The sequence below is a fragment of the Scylla paramamosain genome, chromosome 6, assembly GCF_035594125.1.
Source record: "Scylla paramamosain isolate STU-SP2022 chromosome 6, ASM3559412v1, whole genome shotgun sequence".
NCBI lineage: Eukaryota > Metazoa > Arthropoda > Malacostraca > Decapoda > Portunidae > Scylla > Scylla paramamosain.
The window spans coordinates 27,221,552-27,239,496 of NC_087156.1; the positions used below are offsets into that span (position 1 = coordinate 27,221,552).

The 17,945-nt window shown below is 39.3% G+C and overlaps 1 protein-coding gene and 1 long non-coding RNA gene across 2 annotated transcripts in view; one reads left to right on the top strand and one right to left on the bottom strand.

Annotated features, from left to right (window-relative positions):
• The window catches only part of LOC135101546 (tetratricopeptide repeat protein 17-like), a 37,376-nt gene extending 27,457 nt beyond the window's left edge, over positions 1-9,919 (bottom strand). The window contains exons 1-5 of the mRNA XM_064005641.1: positions 9,759-9,919; positions 7,887-8,024; positions 4,854-4,975; positions 4,586-4,697; positions 4,135-4,358 (exon numbers count right to left, since the gene is read on the bottom strand). Coding sequence (XP_063861711.1) covers positions 4,135-4,358; positions 4,586-4,697; positions 4,854-4,975; positions 7,887-8,024; positions 9,759-9,878 — 716 coding nt within the window. The 5' untranslated portion in view covers positions 9,879-9,919. The remainder of the gene's footprint in view (positions 1-4,134; positions 4,359-4,585; positions 4,698-4,853; positions 4,976-7,886; positions 8,025-9,758) is intronic.
• A 2,888-nt stretch (positions 9,920-12,807) lies between these two features.
• On the top strand, positions 12,808-14,819 carry LOC135101129 (uncharacterized). Its single transcript, XR_010269048.1, has 2 exons — positions 12,808-13,244; positions 14,395-14,819. It is a non-coding gene; the product is annotated as an uncharacterized LOC135101129 (long non-coding RNA).
• Positions 14,820-17,945: the final 3,126 nt, after the last annotated feature.

The window sequence follows — 17,945 nt, forward strand, 5'->3', positions numbered from 1 at the left end:
GAGTCGGGTCCTGAACTGCTCTACAGAGTCACTATTGATGACATCTAAGGGAAGTGCATTCCATGCAGATTTTGTAGGAAAAGAAGTTCCCACAAAGATCTATGATGTAACACTTCAGTCCAAGTTTGTAGCTATTGTTACAAGTACACCCCTAACTCAGCTGGAACGAGCACCTGCAGTCCACGTTGTCAAAACCTCGAAGTATCTTAAATACCTCTATGAGCTGACCACGAAGCCTTCTGGTCTTCAGTGAGAAGAGGTTCAACTTCTTTAGGCGATATGTATAACACATGTCTAAGCTCAGGAATCAGTTTGGTCACCCTGGCCTGTACTCTCTCCAGCCTTGTGATGTCTTTACGGTAAGAACTCCAAAACTGAACTGTGTATTCCAAATGTGGACGAACGAGAGTTGTACAGTGATAATACTATTTCTTTGTTCTGATATCCAAACTATCTCTTTATGTAGCCTAAAAGTTTCTGAGCCTCCTTCTCTACAGCTATATACTGCTTCGAGAACTTGAGGTCATTGATAATAAATACACCCAAGTCTTTCTCAGACACAGTGCTCTCCAGAGCCTTTTCCTTAAGAAAGTACTCAGATTGGGGATTGCGGTACCCAATGTGAATGACCTTGCACTTGGCTGCATTAAATGGCATCTGCCATTTGTCTGACCACTCTCCCAGCTTTTGGAGATCAAGCTGAAGTTGTTCTACTTTCTCCGGAGTCGAAACATCTGATCCTAGCTTCGTGTAACTCCACTCGTAACCAGAGCCCACCCACAAACCTGAGAGTTGATCACCATCTTGTCTTCTCTCCCTTAACCAGTTCTCTATCTAATGACTTATTTCACCCTGAATACCTAAGGCACAGACTTTCAACATTAATTGCTTGAAGGGTACCTTATCAAAGGCCTTCTGAAAATCCATGTACATCTACGTCTACTGCCTTACACCTGTCATGCTTGGTGAACACCTCATGAAAGAACTTGAGCAAGTTTGTGAGACATGAATGATGCCACTGAAAGCCATGTTGAGAATTTTTAAGTAATTTGTTACCCTCTAGATGACCAGCTAGTTTATCTACAATCATACTCTCCAGGAGTTTTCCTACCACTGATGTCAGACTGACTGGTCGGTAGTTTCCAGGTTTGCTAGTATCGCCCTTCTTGAAGAGAGGAGTAACATTAGCTTCCCTCCAGTCTTGGGGAATGACACCTGTTTCAAGAGATTTGTTAAAGATAGTCATGAGATGAGGAGAGATTTCGTCTCAGACTTCCTTCAATACTCTCGGCAGAAATCCATCAGTTCCCGGAGCTTTGTAGCTATCCAGATTGTCTATCTTCTTAGATACCTCTTCTACTGTGCATCTAATAGAGTTTATACTACCACCCTGATGGACTACACCTGGCTCTGGGTCGTAATGATAGTTTCCTACAGTAAAAACTGACGAAAAGTATTCGTTCAACAGGATTGCATTTTTCTCATCAGAGGAACACAAGAGTCCCGCTGTCGCTCTCCAGAGGGCCAATCCTCCTGGAGATTGGTTTTCAACTATTAACATAACTAAAAAAACTCCTTGGGGTTCTTCTTACAGAGCCGCTCTATCCTTAACTCCTCATTGCGTTTAGCAGAACAAATCCTACTTTTTATTCTTCTTTTAAGCTGGTTATACTTTCCAAAGTTACCAGTCACTTTTGCTTGATGGTACACCATCCTCTTTCGCCTTGTGTCCCATTCGAGTAAATGGCTGAGCCATTTCGGTTTCCTAGAAGCCCCACGAACAGATTTCAGAGGAACGAAAGTAGCCTGCTTCTGCATGAAATCATCTTTAAAAAAGCTCTAAATTGATTCCACGTCAGCTGCCTCTTTTATCTTTAGGTCATGTAAAGCAGAATGGAGACTGGAGAGGTCTGCCCTTCAAAAATCATGTTTCACAGGTTGATCCACTCTTACTGCAGCATCTGGTACTTTGAGAACAAATCTAATCATTTTGTGGTCACTGCTACCAAGCTCCTCACCTACCCTTAAGTCTGAAACTATATCGTCCTCTGTGGTGAGAACAAGGTCAAGTATGTTATCTCCTCTTGTAGGCTCCTTTACCTACTGAGTGAGAAAGTTTTCACTGGCAAACTCCAGAAGTGGCATGCCAGCCAAGGAAGATTCTCTGGTTTCCCAGTCAACATTACTGTTGAAATCTCCCACAAGAATGCATACTCTGTCTTGCAAGAGATCTCCAATCTCTTGGTATAATTGCCTCTCCCCTTCAATCAGCTGATGGGGAGGTTTGTACACAAGTAGCACCCTACAGACTACTTGACCTATATCAAGATCTACTATTAGCACCTCGTAGTTGGGGCATGTGAAGGAAATGCACACTTTAAGAGACTCCTTTATGTACAACATAACTCCACCACCTTCCCTGTTCGATCCATCCTGATGGTACATGAGGTATCCTAGAACATGGAACTCACCTTCAAAATCTCTTCCCAAAGTGTGTACCCACGACTTGGTAATAGCTACTATATCAGGTTTCTCTAATGTCAGGACCGCAACAAATTCCTGAAACTTATTTCTTATAGAATGAGCATTGAGGAGTAGGGAATTTGGGGAACCCAATGAAGTTGGGATCCCTAACTTGACCCGTTTCCCGAAAGCTGGGAATTAGTCTCGCACCTCTTGACGCACTGTCCTACTGCTGACTCTGTTCTTCTTCTGTAACCCATGCTGCTGCTTCTTCTTAGAATTGCCAGAACTGAGTCCAGCTTCCCAGCAGCCCCTCTTTACCAGAGTTACCAACTTGGCTTTACCTTCTTCATTTAGATGAACACCATCTTTCTTGAAGAGGTCAGGCCTATCGAAGAACTCATCATAGGGGTCCACAAAAGTTACATCTTCTTTTCTACACAAGTACTTGAGGGAGTCATTGATGCCAATGTTCCTGCTATAGGCACCACCCTGCCACCGAAGTCTGGGGATAATCCCCACAATGACTCTACGATGTGCCTTGAATGCTGCGTCATCTACTGTACCCATGACATCAAGGATAATAGGAGTGGAATTCCCTACTGATCCACTTCACTTGTATAAGTCATTGCCACTAGCAATAATAATTGCTACACCAGACTTATCAGCAGTAGACTTTTCCACCTCTCTTCATATATCCTTGTTTCCTTTCCCAGGAAGAGATGTTACTCAAACTCCTCTCATTCTTGACTTGTTCAAGTGTGAGCGGATGCCCTTCACCTGGGAATCTCCAAAAAGATTCCCATGGACTCCACACCTGGGAGTGGGAACTTCCTCTGAGCTTTCCTTATCCTTCTCCGTGGTCTTCTTCTTCTTAAAGGTAACTAACTTCCATGTTCCATCATCAGACAGAGAGAGAGAGAGAGAGAGAGAGAGAGAGAGAGAGAGAGAGAGAGAGAGAGAGAGAGAGAGAGAGAGAGAGAGGAGAGAGAGAGAGAGAGAGAGAGAGAGAGAGAGAGAGAGAGAGAGAGAGCATTGCATCATCAGCCATGGTCAAGGTCTCTCTCTCTCTCTCTCTCTCTCTCTCTCTCTCTCTCTCTCTCTCTCTCTCTCTCTCTCTCTCTCTCTCTCTCTCTCTCTCTCTCTCTCTCTCTCTCTCTCTCTCTCTATCTCTCTCTATCTCTCTCTATCTCTCTCTTTCTCTCTCTCCCTCTCTCTCCTCTTCCCATATGTGTTCATTATACTATGGGGTTTACAGTAAGAAAAATGTATTTATAAATAACAAATGTTGTATAAAACACGTGAAGTGAACAAGTGAGATGAGGAATGCTGGGCAGATGTTGTGGTGCTTGCTGTGCCAACTAGCAATGGTATATCTGAAGCACTCTCATATCTAGGATTTTGGCTCACAACTCAAAGCAAAAAATTGACCAAGTGAGTTCACATCTCAAAAAAAAAAACTCATCAGTTAGGGTGCTCATAAGTCAAGATACCACTGTACTTTATCACCAACAAGCTATGTATGTCCAAACAACTGGTAACACAGCAGCACCAGTTTCAAATATCCACAAATCTATTTTTTTAATGAAGCTATAGCTATGCTACAGGAAACAGATGATCAAATGTAAGAACTGAAGGCATTTGGCATTGAACTCAGGAAAGCAGCCTCACCTTGGAGCAAAGTGAAGTGCCCTCCTCACACACTCTACAGCCTGATAGGGTTCAGCCTTTACCCTCCAGTACTGAGTGGCCAGGGAATACAGAACCCAAGAGGTGGCATTCTTGGCCAGTCCCACAGCAACCCGGTGACCCCACACAGACACATTCCCTTCACCTCCCACAGCAGATAGCTCCTCCTCAATGCTGGCCGTCAGATTGTCTCGGGAACGCACACCCTGTTAGAAAAGAGACAATTTTCTATTATATGAGCAGTACATGCTTTTAATGACCTTTAAACTAGGAGTGCTTTGGATCATAATGCAGATATTCTCATACAATTTATCAACAAGTTTTGGTTTTATTGCAAAATTGAGTAAATCATTTCTATAGTCTGGTGTGAATACAATAATGGCAACTGTCTCTCCAGACATGGGCTAAAAACCAAAATGTTAATATTACATACCTCAAGGTGTTCGTAGGCCATCATGGAGAAAGGCAGCTCAAAGGTAAGGACACACTCAGGTTCCAACAAAGCCTCAGACTCTCCTGGAGGAGGTCCAAGGTGTTCCTCCAACCTGCCAACAACACTTTGTTACATTCACCCATGAAACACACATCAACACACTCAATGACTATTTAGGCTAAAAATATATATCATCATTATCTTCACACAAAAAACAGCTTATATAACCAACAATGCATCCTAGAAGAATGTAAAGTTAAACACAAACCTGATGCCAGCACTCTCCATATTAACCACTGTGCTGGCATAAAGGTCAAACTCTGTTAGAGGTCGCCCAGCCAAGACACAGTCAGAATCAGTGCGATATATTCTTTCCTCCAACTGCGTGTCCTACAAATACAATAGAACTTTTTTGCATACGACTATATATGTAAAACATAATGCCTTACCCTGAAACATTATGGAAAAACCAAGAAACTGATATAAATGTAGAATGAATTACCAATCAGAAATTTAACTCCTAACAGAACAAGAAACTGATATAAATGTAGAATGAATTACCAATCAGAAATTTAACTCCTAACAGGATATTCACAACAATCAAATTACCAATTTAACTCCTAACAGGATATTCACAACAATCACAAGTGCAATGCACTACCAGTAAGGCCAAGATGATCACACTGGCTTTACTTGGATTGACTTGAAGGATTTTTGGTCTGTGCTGATTTTCCTGTCACTGCATAGCTTTCTCTTCCATTTATTGATGTCTGGTGCTTAGTTTCCCCTAACAAGAGTCGTCTTTCTATTATCTCTCTTTGGTTCCTCTGAGACTCCTCTATATTTTGGCAAGAAGTGGCCATCCAAGCCTCCTCTTTGGAGGTCAAAGGGGAATCTCCCATTTAGGGATCTTCAATGCTTCCACTACTGTAATGCTCCTTCTGGAACATCATGGAAATACAAAAAATATATTTGAAGACAGAAGAAATTTGTACTACAGTAAAACTATCATAAGTCAGTAAACTCTCCTTACTGGGTCTTGGTCATCCTCTTTTAGGGATTTTGGTAAATCATTCGCTGTTACTTTAGACATATCAAAAGCTTTTAATAGATTTTGGCACAAAGGTTTGATTCCCAAATTACCCTCCTATGGCTTCTATCATTCTCTCTGTAACTTTATCTCAAGTTTCCTTTCTGACTGTTCTAGTGTTGTTGTGGTAGACAGTCAATGTTCTCCAAAGTCAATTAAGTTCTGTCCTCTTACTCACTCTCTTCCTATTATTCATTAATGATCTTCTAAACCAAACTTTTTGTCTTATCCACTCCCACACTGATGATACTACCCTGCACTTTTCCTTGTCTTCTTGCAGATGTCCAACCCCTCAGGAAGTAAACACCTCATATAGGAAAGCCCCAGAAAACCTGACTTCAGATCTCTCTAAATTTTTTGTTTGTGAAAGAGTAAATTAGTACTCTTCAGTGACTCAAAAATGCAATTCCTCCATCTCTCAACTTGACACAACCTTCCAGATAACTATCCCCTCTTCTTCAATGACACTCAATTGTCCTCCTCTTCTACACTGAACATCCTCGGTCTGTCCTTTACTAATAATCTAAACTGGAAACTTTACATCTCATCTCTGGCTAAAACAGCTTCTATGAAGTTAGAAGTTAGGTGTTCTGAATCATCTCTGCCAGTTTTTTCTTACCCCTCAATTGCTAACTCTGTACAGGGGCCTTACCTGTCCTTGTATGGAGTATGCTTCACATGTAAGGGTGGTTCCACTCACACTGCTCTTTTAGACAGGTTGGAATCAAAAGCTTATCTTATCAACTCCTCTCCTCTAACTGACTGTTTTTGGCCTCTCTGTCATAGCCACAATGCTGCATCTCTTGCTATCGTCTACTGCTATTTTCATGCTAACTGCTCTCCTGATCTTGCTAACTGCATGCCTCTCCTTCTTCCATAGCCTCACTGCACAAGATTTTCTTCTTTCTCTTGTCCCTATTCTGTCCACCTCTCTAATGCAAGAGTTAATCTGTATTCTCAATCATTCATCCCTTTCTCTGATAAACTCTGGAAACTCTCTGCCTGCATCTGCATTTCCTCCTTCCTATGACCAACTCTTTCAAGAGGGAGGTTTCAAGACACATATCCTCTCTTATTTGATTATGCTATCTGACCTCTATGGGAACTGGCATTTGGAAGGCTCTTTTTTTTCCTTTTTTTTTTTTTTTCCCCTTGGCCAGTGACCCTCTTACATAAAAAAAATGAAGTTGTAATTCCACATAAGTCAGCAAAGGCCACATAATATTCAATTTTTTAAATGATCTAAAAAAAGCAATTTCTGCAAAAGTTTTGTAAGACAGAACCATGCTGACTATGACATGGTGCTGGTTCTGGAACTGGTTTTAGTTGAAGATCAGAAGATTTAGCCTTTGCAATGGCATCTCCCTGACACAGTTTTCCTTACAATCTCTTTTTGTGGTCTGATCTGCTCTATTGTTTCTTTCATATACCACTTAATCTTACTTGTGCTTTTCTCTCTTTTATTAAAAAAAAGTTTAAGTTGTTTTGAAGTTACTGTTGTCAAAAATTAATCCAAGATTAATTTTTTAGTGTTTGAAATTTATCCATTTGTCACCTCTGGTCTTCATTTATGGACTCATAACAAAGATACAGGAAGAAATTAACAAATTACAAAGACTATACATAGAAAATGAAGATTGGATTATTGGTGAGCTCCTTTTTAACAGCAATAACACTGAAACAACTAAAGAAATATTATGCAGTTTTTCAAAGAAAAATACATAAGTACAAGAAAATTAAGTTACACTTGAGAGGAAAAAAAATAGCAGATCAGACTGCAAAAAGAAACCAAAATATGACCACTTCAGGGAGATGCTGTTATAAAGGATAAGCTTATAACCTTCAATCAGATAAAGAAACAGAACCAACAGCACCTCTTTCGTGTTATGTCCTCTGAGCAACATGAAAAGGGAGGCTCCTAAGGGAAAATGGGGAAGAAGTTGAACACTCTGAGGCTGCATGTAGGGTTTCCAAGGATTTTTGGCGAGATTTCAGAATTTCAATAAGTCAGCAAAGAATGAGACCATATTAAGCTGACTTAAAGAGGCTTCATTCAGTTCACTGTAAAACTGACCATTTCATTATTCAAGTATGGATCTCTACCTTTTAGATCAACACAATAAGTTATTATGTTTAATTGATATGTTTATAAAACAAAAAGCACAATATAAAAGAGGCAGTAAATTCTGAAAAACATAAACATCAACGGACCTTGTCTTCATTACGATCAATTTGTGACTTTTGGGACACAAGTTCTCTCTTCAGGGACTCCACCTGCATGGCCCGCTGCTCCTGCTGGGCCAGTGCCAGGAAGTCATATGGCCGCCGCAGCTGGAATATGGAGTCCATCTGAAAGTACATTTATCCCATCATTCTCCCTTTCTTAATTCAAGCTGATGTTGACATTATTCCAAAAAGGTAAAAATACATCAAGAAGTTTGAAAATTGTGATTTCAAAGAAGCAGAAATATTGTATAGTACACATTCATGAGACAAAAAGGACAGTGGGCAAGAACAAAGCATGGCAGTTATTTTGATCTGCCCAGCTAGCAGCCTAACACACCAGTTATCCCTCCTCATTATTGTCAGGAAGTTGTAAGCCCCACACTAATAGATGACCAAGAGACTGACATATGGCAATTAGCGTGTCTAATTCGTCCTTGAGGGAAAACTTCCTATTAGTGTAAGGTAGTAGCATGCACCTGCTTTCCCCCACCCTATAATCATGCTTTCCAACCATGTCCTCAGGATTGTTCTGCATTGGGAAAAATAAAGAAAATAGATACATTGAATGAAACTGCAGTTTTATCTTACAGCCATAGTAGCAGGACAGTCAAGACTAACCACACTCCACTCAGACTTTGATGATCATCCTGGACTAACAAGTCAGTATCATATTCTTGATTCCATGAGTGTCCTAGCTGAAGTTCAATCCCTAGCACAAACTTCTTATGACCCGCCTTCAGATCAATTTCTCAGTGCTTCCATGATGCTACCAATATAACTGAATCTAACTTACTCTAGCTAAATGTAGCCTAACATACCCAATAATGTGTCGGTTCCAAACCTAAAGATGGTTTCAGTAACAAGTATACATTAAATATTGCTAACTGGGGGGAACCTGCAGAGGTGTTACTCTGATTTTTCTTGAAATGACTAATGTGTCAGAGACCCATTTCTGTGTGCTTAATAGTCAGAAATTATCATGTAACAGGAAAAAAATTAATTGTATCGATTCGTTTGTCTTTTAACTTCACTGCCTACCATATGCTGGCATGTGCAGTGAATGAAGGGAGGTGGGATCTGCCAGTTGAACCTGCCAGGGTGAGGAGCAGCTGCTGCAGAATTTTATATTTACTTATTTTTATTGAAAAATGTGGGTGTGATTTTGATCAAAATAATGATTTTCTATGAGTGATGAATGCATATGTGGTTAAATGAAAGCATTTAATAAAACCATAAAGGAGCTAAATATGCGTCAATAAAATCAATAATAGGCAACCAAAGGATTTAGTTGAAAAACAATTACTATCAATTTAAAACAAAAAAATTCATCAAAATAAAATAGTCTCATTTTTTAAATTAGACAGATGCAGTTTCCAAAAAACTGTCACGTATTTATATCGATTCCAGGAGCCAGTTTATCTGCTGTGGCAATCCCTAAGGGGAACACCCAGGAGAGGAATTGAGTAAAATTTTCAGAAATTATAAACGCCTACTGTTGAGAAGCCATTCAAAATGATACACAAAATATGTCTTAACCAGTGTGGAGTTCACCAACTGGGATATACCGTCCCAAATTTGTCCAAGGCATGCTGTAATAATGTAGAGTGATTTGTTTACACAAACACCTATCAGGTGACAGGTCACAGCTAGCCTCCTTACACTCTCCTGAATTTCTTCCAGTAAATGTTCGAAATCAGAATGCAATGAATCTCATAACAGCCTCCACAATATCCTCTAGAGAACAATGAAGTCAATTAAGTGCATATTTATCTCAAGTATAAAATGTCAAAAACGCCAAGCACAGCCCGGACTGCACTTATATCACGCCCGTGCAGACCAGGGATGAGTGCTTCTCACCTGTGCCTGAATCTTATCATCTTCAGTAACGACCCAGTGCGTTGTGCAGTACGCCTTTAATACGAAAAAGGTGTAAATGCCGAGAAGTAAGCAGCGGACACTGAACCTGCCCCCCGCCATCCTTCACGTTGTGTTGACGTCGCTAACTCGCCGAGAGACTGCCCCCTCCACTCACACCGTCTCTACCTCCTCATAGCACTGTTAACACATCATTTATCGCAAACCATATGCATTGACGTCAAATATAGGAAGTATTTAAAATATATATATTTTTTCATAACAGAGAAGAATTATCCCTAGTATTGACGGCGTTACCATAGCAACGCTGGGTAGCTATCGCAGTCTAATGACCCAATCGCCGGTTTACTTTTCCAGCTTTCTAGGAATGAACTGCAGATCTCAAGAACTCAACAAGGAGGCCAATGATGATTTCTCAAACATAGCTAACAGATTATCATACACTCGATTTTCAACCTAAGACTACCGTAGGTAAGCGCATTCATTATGACACAAGACATTCGTGCCGATCATAGTCTAGAGCAGTGGTCCTTAACCTTTTTGGCTGTGACCCAAAATCTTTTTTTCCAGATTGACCATGGCGACCCATGTACCTTCATAACTATTAGTAACTGTTGCAGCAGCAGCAGCAACAGCAACAGCAGCAGCAGCAGTAGTAGTAGTAGTAGTAGTAGATTCGGAGTACTAGTAGTATTAGAAGTGTAAATGTACTTCACAGTCAAACACATGACTTGCACCAATATAATATTTATTAAAAGCAGTAATATACAACAATTACAAATAATAATAATAATAACAATAATAATAATAATAATAATAATAATAATAATAATAATAATAATAATAATGATAATAATAATAATAATAATAATAAATGAAGGCTATCACGTCATGCACCTCACGTTCCCAGTTGAGCAGCGAAAACAGATCTGACGCGGCGTCGGCTTAACACTGACACATTAGCTCCCGACTTTGTCCATCCCCGTCTCTTCCCTTCCCCCTCTTTTCAAATATCAACCAACGATTAGATTTAAAAGGCAAAAGTAGGTGTTTTCTTCATCTCAATTAAACTGTCTGTCTCTATGATTTGCTTAACTTTAAATGTTAATGACTTAGATATTCTATACACAGGATTAATATTTTGATAACATTTTGAATAGGTATATTGGTGGAAAAAATGTGTACATATCCTTGGTGACCCAGTGAAATCGGCTGGCTCGCAACCCAAAGGTTAAAAACCACTGACCTATAGGAAACACTCTCTCTCTCTCTCTCTCTCTCTCTCTCTCTCTCTCTCTCTCTCTCTCTCTCTCTCTCTCTCTCTCTCTCTCTCTCTCTCTCTCTCACACATCTCACACACACACACACACACACACACACACACACACACACACACACAACAACAACAACAACAACAACAACAACAACAACAATAGCAACAAGCAGGTAGACAGGCAAGAGCAGTGACAGGCCAGGTGGAGAGCTGCAGCAGCCTCGCTCCCGCACACCACCGCTCGCCCACTTTACCTCTACACACTTATCCACCATCTACCACTATCTATGCACAAATCAGCCCAACAGTGTGCTCGTTACTCCTGGAAAACACTGTAAATTATGCTAAATATTGACGAAGAGACTGGAAAGACGAGGGTGTCAGTCTGATGGAGCCATGCAGGTTGATGACATCATAGGGTCTGTTATACGTTATACGTTTATACGTACGTTGTCATTTAATTTTGAAAATCGCATTTTGAAATATTGCACCTAGACTGGATTACTTTACATATTCTGACTTTATACTTTAACAAATACCTAGAATATCAAAATATTTCAAGCCTCAGTAATGATAAAGAAATTTCAAATGAAAAATGTGAAAAAATGTTGGAACTTCGAAGTGGTTAAAAGCAATTATTAAGTCCACAATCTGACTTAACAGGAATGCAAAACACTTAAAACATTTTTAACTATTTTTACAAACAATTTGCAGTTAGTTACAACCTAAAATAAACAAATTTGATATTAATAAAACGTTGAAAAACCGACTTTAAACAGCGCAATAAATAATTCTAAAGGCTACATATTTACCTTAACGGCAATAAAAACACTTTTAAAAATCATGAGAATTTTTTAAAGCAATAAAGCTTAATTACAAATTTAAATAAAAGAAATAACTTGACAGAGTATGAAAAATGCACCAGGAAACGACTGTTACATACCTGCAAATTCAACATATTTGATTATACAGAAGTGAAAAAAAACTCTTCAAAAATAATGATATATCTTTAGAAACCATAAGAAATTACTTAGAAACTGAAATAAAACAGTTGAGGAAAACATAAAATAATCTGAATACTAACAGGATCCAACACGCATATCCATCATGGCGGTGGTCCCGGTAGAGAAAACAGCCGCCAGTCTACCTCACTTAAGCTTTCATCACACCAAAACCAGGCAATGGCAGCTATATCTGACCAGTGGATATGAAAGCATAGTCATGTGGCTCCACTTGGCGACAGGATTGGCTTATGATTAGTGAGAAATGTAGCAAATAATGGCAGATATATACGAAAAGCCTGCCTCCATCTAAGCTAACATTTTGATAAATAAAATTTTGGTGTTTTTTAATTTTATGTTGTGGTTAATTCATGGGTATTTTGTCCTGGAGATTAGGAACATTAGTAGGACCGTAGAATATTGAGTCATATAAAGGTATTCCTAACGAGGAGAAAATGTGGAATATGAGCATTAAAAAATAAAAACTAAAGGAAAAGTAATGTTTGACAAAAATGTCCTAAAACACAGGCACTAATGTTACTCAACCCTCCTGTTTCGTTGTTGTGCGTGACACGAAATTATCATAAAGAACAACATTATCAAAGTTACCGCCTATTACACGATGGCGTCTGGAGAAAATAATATTGTGCAAACTCCGGTGGATGGGTCACTTACCAATATCATAAGCCTTCCTGAACTCCTGGTCCTCATGAACAGCTCCCGGCCCTCCCAGGCACCTCCTGGCAAGCACTAACGCTGCGTTTACACCGAGCGAGTCGCGTCGAGTCGAGTCGCATCAAGTCATTTGAAGCGATTCATTTCGACGTATCTCCGTTTACACCGAATGCGTCAACCCGAGTCAAGTCACTACACAGTGACCCATTTGATTTCAGGGAGAATGGACGCATATTCTCTTGCTGTAGTAACTGCATTGCTCTGGCTTCGTCGTCGCAGACGTAAAAATAAAACTCGAATCTGGATGCATCATCTGAACACCAGGAGGCCAGATTTCGGTAGCTTCAGTCATTTATTCCCAGACCTGGTAAACCATCCAGAAAAATTTTACAACTTTTTTAGGATGACAAATGAAAACTTTAAGAAGCTGGTGGAGTTGGTTGGACCTTCCATTAGGAAAATCAACACTAACTACAGGCGTGCAATAGGAACGGAAGAAAGAATGGCCATTTTTTTAAGGTAAGAGGTATTTTTATTGAACATTACAAAAATCATTACACGTACGGCAATAGTAAATTAGTGAGCTGATGGCAGTAATGCATTCCTGATGGTAAGTGAAACATGATCATCTAAATTACTTCTCAGAGGTTAAAAAACTGTTCATTATTCTCTACGTAGTTGTCACTTGCATGGGATGTACCTGGTGACGGTGTTGGTGTATGTGATTGATTATGTTCAGTCCAGTACCCATACTGGACAGAGGGTGCGGGCTTGAACATCATCCTACGAAAGGCTTCATATATTTCAATTCTTATGTCCATGTTGTCAATTGGCGACAGTTGTTTCATCATAGGCAGCAGGCTTAACAAAAACTGGCGATCTCCGTCATTATCATTTTGTGACGACGCTTTTCCTCTCAGTTGTTTTATTTCGTCTAAGAAAAGCAAATCTATCTCATCTGCACTGGCCTTGCTATTTTTTTTTTGCGATACAAGGCTTCTTTGATTTGGGAAGAATAGGCTTGTCATTGCTGCGATCCTCACAAGTTTTGACGTTACTGGCAGCCTCTTGAGGAGATGCATTTTCTGATGCTTCGATGACAGCAAAAAGTGAAGAATCTTGATCTGCATCTTCCGTTTCATGACAGGTGTCTTCATCAGGAGGTTTAGGGACGTTTGAAGATGTTGGTCGTGGCGTCACATAAGGGATCAGAAATTGCATGGCATCGTAGTACACCCACCTCCTTGCCTGTGTATTACCTGATCCAGATGGTTTTTCACTATTCTTTCTTCTTTCCCTCATAAAATTGCTTCTTAGGTGGCGCCATTTGTCCTTACATTCGGGTTCTGTAAAAGAGTTAAATAAAATAAATAAATTAATTAATTAATAAATAATATATATATATATATATATATATATATATATATATATATATATATATATATATATATATATATATATATATATATATATATATATATATATATATATATATATATATATATATATATATATATATATATATATATAGATAGATAGATAGATAGATAGATAGATAGATAGATAGATCTAAGTACCTTAAAAACGACAGGATTATATTATATGGTAAGTAATGAATGTCACTACTGAACGGTTATTTATTGTACCTTGTTACTATATTTCTTTTTAGGCATGTGGTTACTGGAGAATCTTTGACTTCCCTTGGTTACCAGTTTCGTGTCGGCAAGGCCACAGTACACAAGATTGTCAAGAAAACCAGCAAAGCCATATGGGAAACACTACAACCACAGTATTTGCCTGTACCTGATGAACACCAGTGGGAAGAAATAGCCAGAACGTTTTTTGAACAATGGAATATTCCTAACTGTATTGGAATATTCCTAACTGTATTGGAGCCTGCACCAGCATACAAAAGCAGCCATGGCCCGTGTTAGCGTCATGTTCAACGAAGATCCAGGCAGCTAGACACAAGCGTTCTTCAGACACCGTCCCTCCCTGTCTGACTTATGTTTACCCTCCTTTGCCACCGCGCAGCCGCGCACGATACTCATCCACCAATCCACAAAATTGTGTTTCTGCCTCCAATAATATGCACCAACTTTTCTCATATTATAGTATACTAATACAAAAAAAAATGTATATAATACAATGAAGTATAAACATGTAAAACTACACTATAAGCCATTATAATTGTAGTTGTCAAAGTATCCACACATCACAAATCTAAACGCCAAATTTGAACTAGTCCTGGCGGTGCTTACACTGTATAATGTCTCATCCATTGTATGACATAATGTGAAGTCATTAAAAGCTTGTATGACCTGAAGCCTCTCATTAAAAGTATGTTTCTTCCAGTATACATACATGATTATCAAATGTTTATCTCTCTTGGACAAAATCAGGTATACTCTTATTAAAATATCTATACAAGCTTGAATGTCAAGCCATTACAAGTTGACAACACCCAAAGCAACACCCACCTCAACATTTAAACACGCCAAAACATTACACCTTCGAGTGCTTTATACATGACTCAAATCTTGTACTAACCATAACCATGAAAGTCTTTTATCCTCTTCCCCCTGTCAGCCTTCCTATTACCACCTGTCTTCCCGATTCGTATAGTCATCTAACCATCGCTTGAAACTACCTAGAGCGTGTTCGCGCTGACCACATGACCGCTTGCCCTATTCCACTCGTCCACCACTCTGTAAGGCACTTCCTCCCAATCTCTTTCCTAAACCTAAACCTTTCTAGCTTGTATTCATTATCTCGAGTCCTGCCCTGGTTGTTTACTATGATAATGAGTATATCTCCTTTATTCATTTCTTTATTCTGTATGGATACCTCCATCATGTCCCCGGTAAGGCCTGTATTCTGAAACGCTTTGCCCTCTCACCACGACTATTTGCAAAGACCAAAGAGATGACTGCCCGAGTTCCCAAGAGTGTTTCTCCTTTTAATGATGTAGAAAACTTGATAATGTGTCCATAGAAGCGTAAAAATTTCCTTAGAAACCAGTGTAAATTTAACTAGAGCTTTTAAAAGTAGTGAAGGTGTGGCACAGAAGTGTTGCAGAGCCAAGGTGTGTTTGGTGGGTGTAGGTGACGGCTGGTGTTCTGGAGTCCCTCACGACAGCAACTTGGTCCCCCACAGGTTTACGTAAATTGCACCACATTGGGTACCTTGTCACAGGGCCCTTTACTTATTTTTTTTTTCCTTCATAATTTGTTCTATTTCATAATTTTCATAATTTGTTATATTTCATTGGGTATTTATGTAATTATTTATTCGTCTTTTTTTTTCTCATAATTTCTTCTGTATTATATTTCATTTGATATTTATCTATTTATTAATTCCTCTCTCTCTCTCTCTCTCTCTCTCTCTCTCTCTCTCTCTCTCTCTCTCTCTCTCTCTCTCTCTCTCAATAATCACTGCTTCTACAACTACTATCTGTTAGGAGAGAGAGAGAGAGAGAGTAGAGAGAGAGAGAGAGGAGAGAGAGAGAGAGAGAGAGAGAGAGAGAGAGAGAGAGAGAGAGAGAGGAGAGAGAGAAGAGGAGAGAGAGAGAGGATGAGAGAGAGAGAGAGAGAGAGAGGATGAGGGAGAGAGAGAGAGAGAGAGAGAGAGAGAGAGGAGAGAAGAGAGAGAGAAGAGAGAGAGAGAGAGAGAGAGAGAGAGAGAGGAGAGAGAGAGAGAGAGAGAGAGAGAGAGAGAGAGAGAGAGAGAGAGCATATGCACATAAATAGGTGTATTGGGGATAAAATTGTGTACATATCCTTGGCGACCCAATGAAATGGCTTGGTGACCCAACTTTAGGTCGCGACCCAGGGGTTAAGAATCACTGGTCTAGGGTTATAAGTTAATTATAGCCTCTTACGCTTCCCTCTGCTATAGTCCGTTTTCCTTCTATATGAAATTCTTTGATCTGCTGATAGGCTCCTTACAAAACATGACAACTCGTCCTTGACAGATCGGAATAACACTGAGGGGAAACGCTATGCTACTCAACTGTACTAAGCATGATTGTATCTTTAGACACAAAAGACTTCCCTGTCTTTGCTTTTGCTCTCTCATTACGGAAACGTCGTGTTGATTTTGGTTTGTTTTCTTATTTATTCACACTGCTAAATTATTACATTTTTATAGTTTTTACTTACTTAGTTTCACTGTTTAAGATTTTTTTGTTTTTGTTTTTGTTTTTTTGCATTAAGCTCATCACACACACACACACACACACACACACACACACACACACACACACACACACACACAAATACAAGAAAATAACAACAAGTAAAATAAGAGTTTAATTGAAGCCTCTGCAGGATACACACCAGTCCATTACGTACAAGATATAATTTTCTAACCAAGAATCTTGCTCGCCCTGATGAGCTGGATGGTGAGGGGCAGGACTTTTTTTTTTTTAAGAACAATATTGACGAGAAGGTAACATGTACTATATTTATGAAACAGTAAGCCTTCAGAACCACTCAATTCATGTTTTTTTCCCCTTTATTACATTTTCTGTTACGTAACCATATTACAGGTAATGTTTGCAATGTAGCTCCAAGGAAATTCACCATTATCATAATACTGTACGTAGTGTATAATAAAACAACAGTGGCATTTCTTGACATAAAGACGGGAAATTTGACGCCAGCAGAGCATTCCTGGCTGCAGTAAATCATTCCACAAGGTGAGACAACACTTACTGCCGCAGGTGGGGAGAGGGCTGGAAGGAATCGACGCGCAAGGATTGGAAGATGGGAAAAGAGAGCGAGAGAAAGGAAAAAAAAAAAAAGCAGAAAAAAGGAATACATCATTGTAGTCTCTCTCTCTCTCTCTCTCTCTCTCTCTCTCTCTCTCTCTCTCTCTCTCTCTCTCTCTCTCTCTCTCTCTCTCTCTCTCTCTCTCTCTCTCTCTTACAGCAGGTCTGTAGGTCACAGTCCGGTAGGCCCATACAAATGCAACACGAAAGCGATGCTACAACGTTTCGTAAGAAAGATATAATATACAACTTTTTCTTAATTTTCTATTAGACTTTATGTAACAAGTTTTTATACGTTAAAATGTATGTATAGCCTAAACGGGTTATATTTTTTACATGCCTAGGCTTTGATAATAGTTCAGTAAAATTTTATTTTTGATTCGAGTGATAAAAAGATAAAAAACATCATAATGATAAGATAAGTAATCAAATCAGATTGTTTATATGGC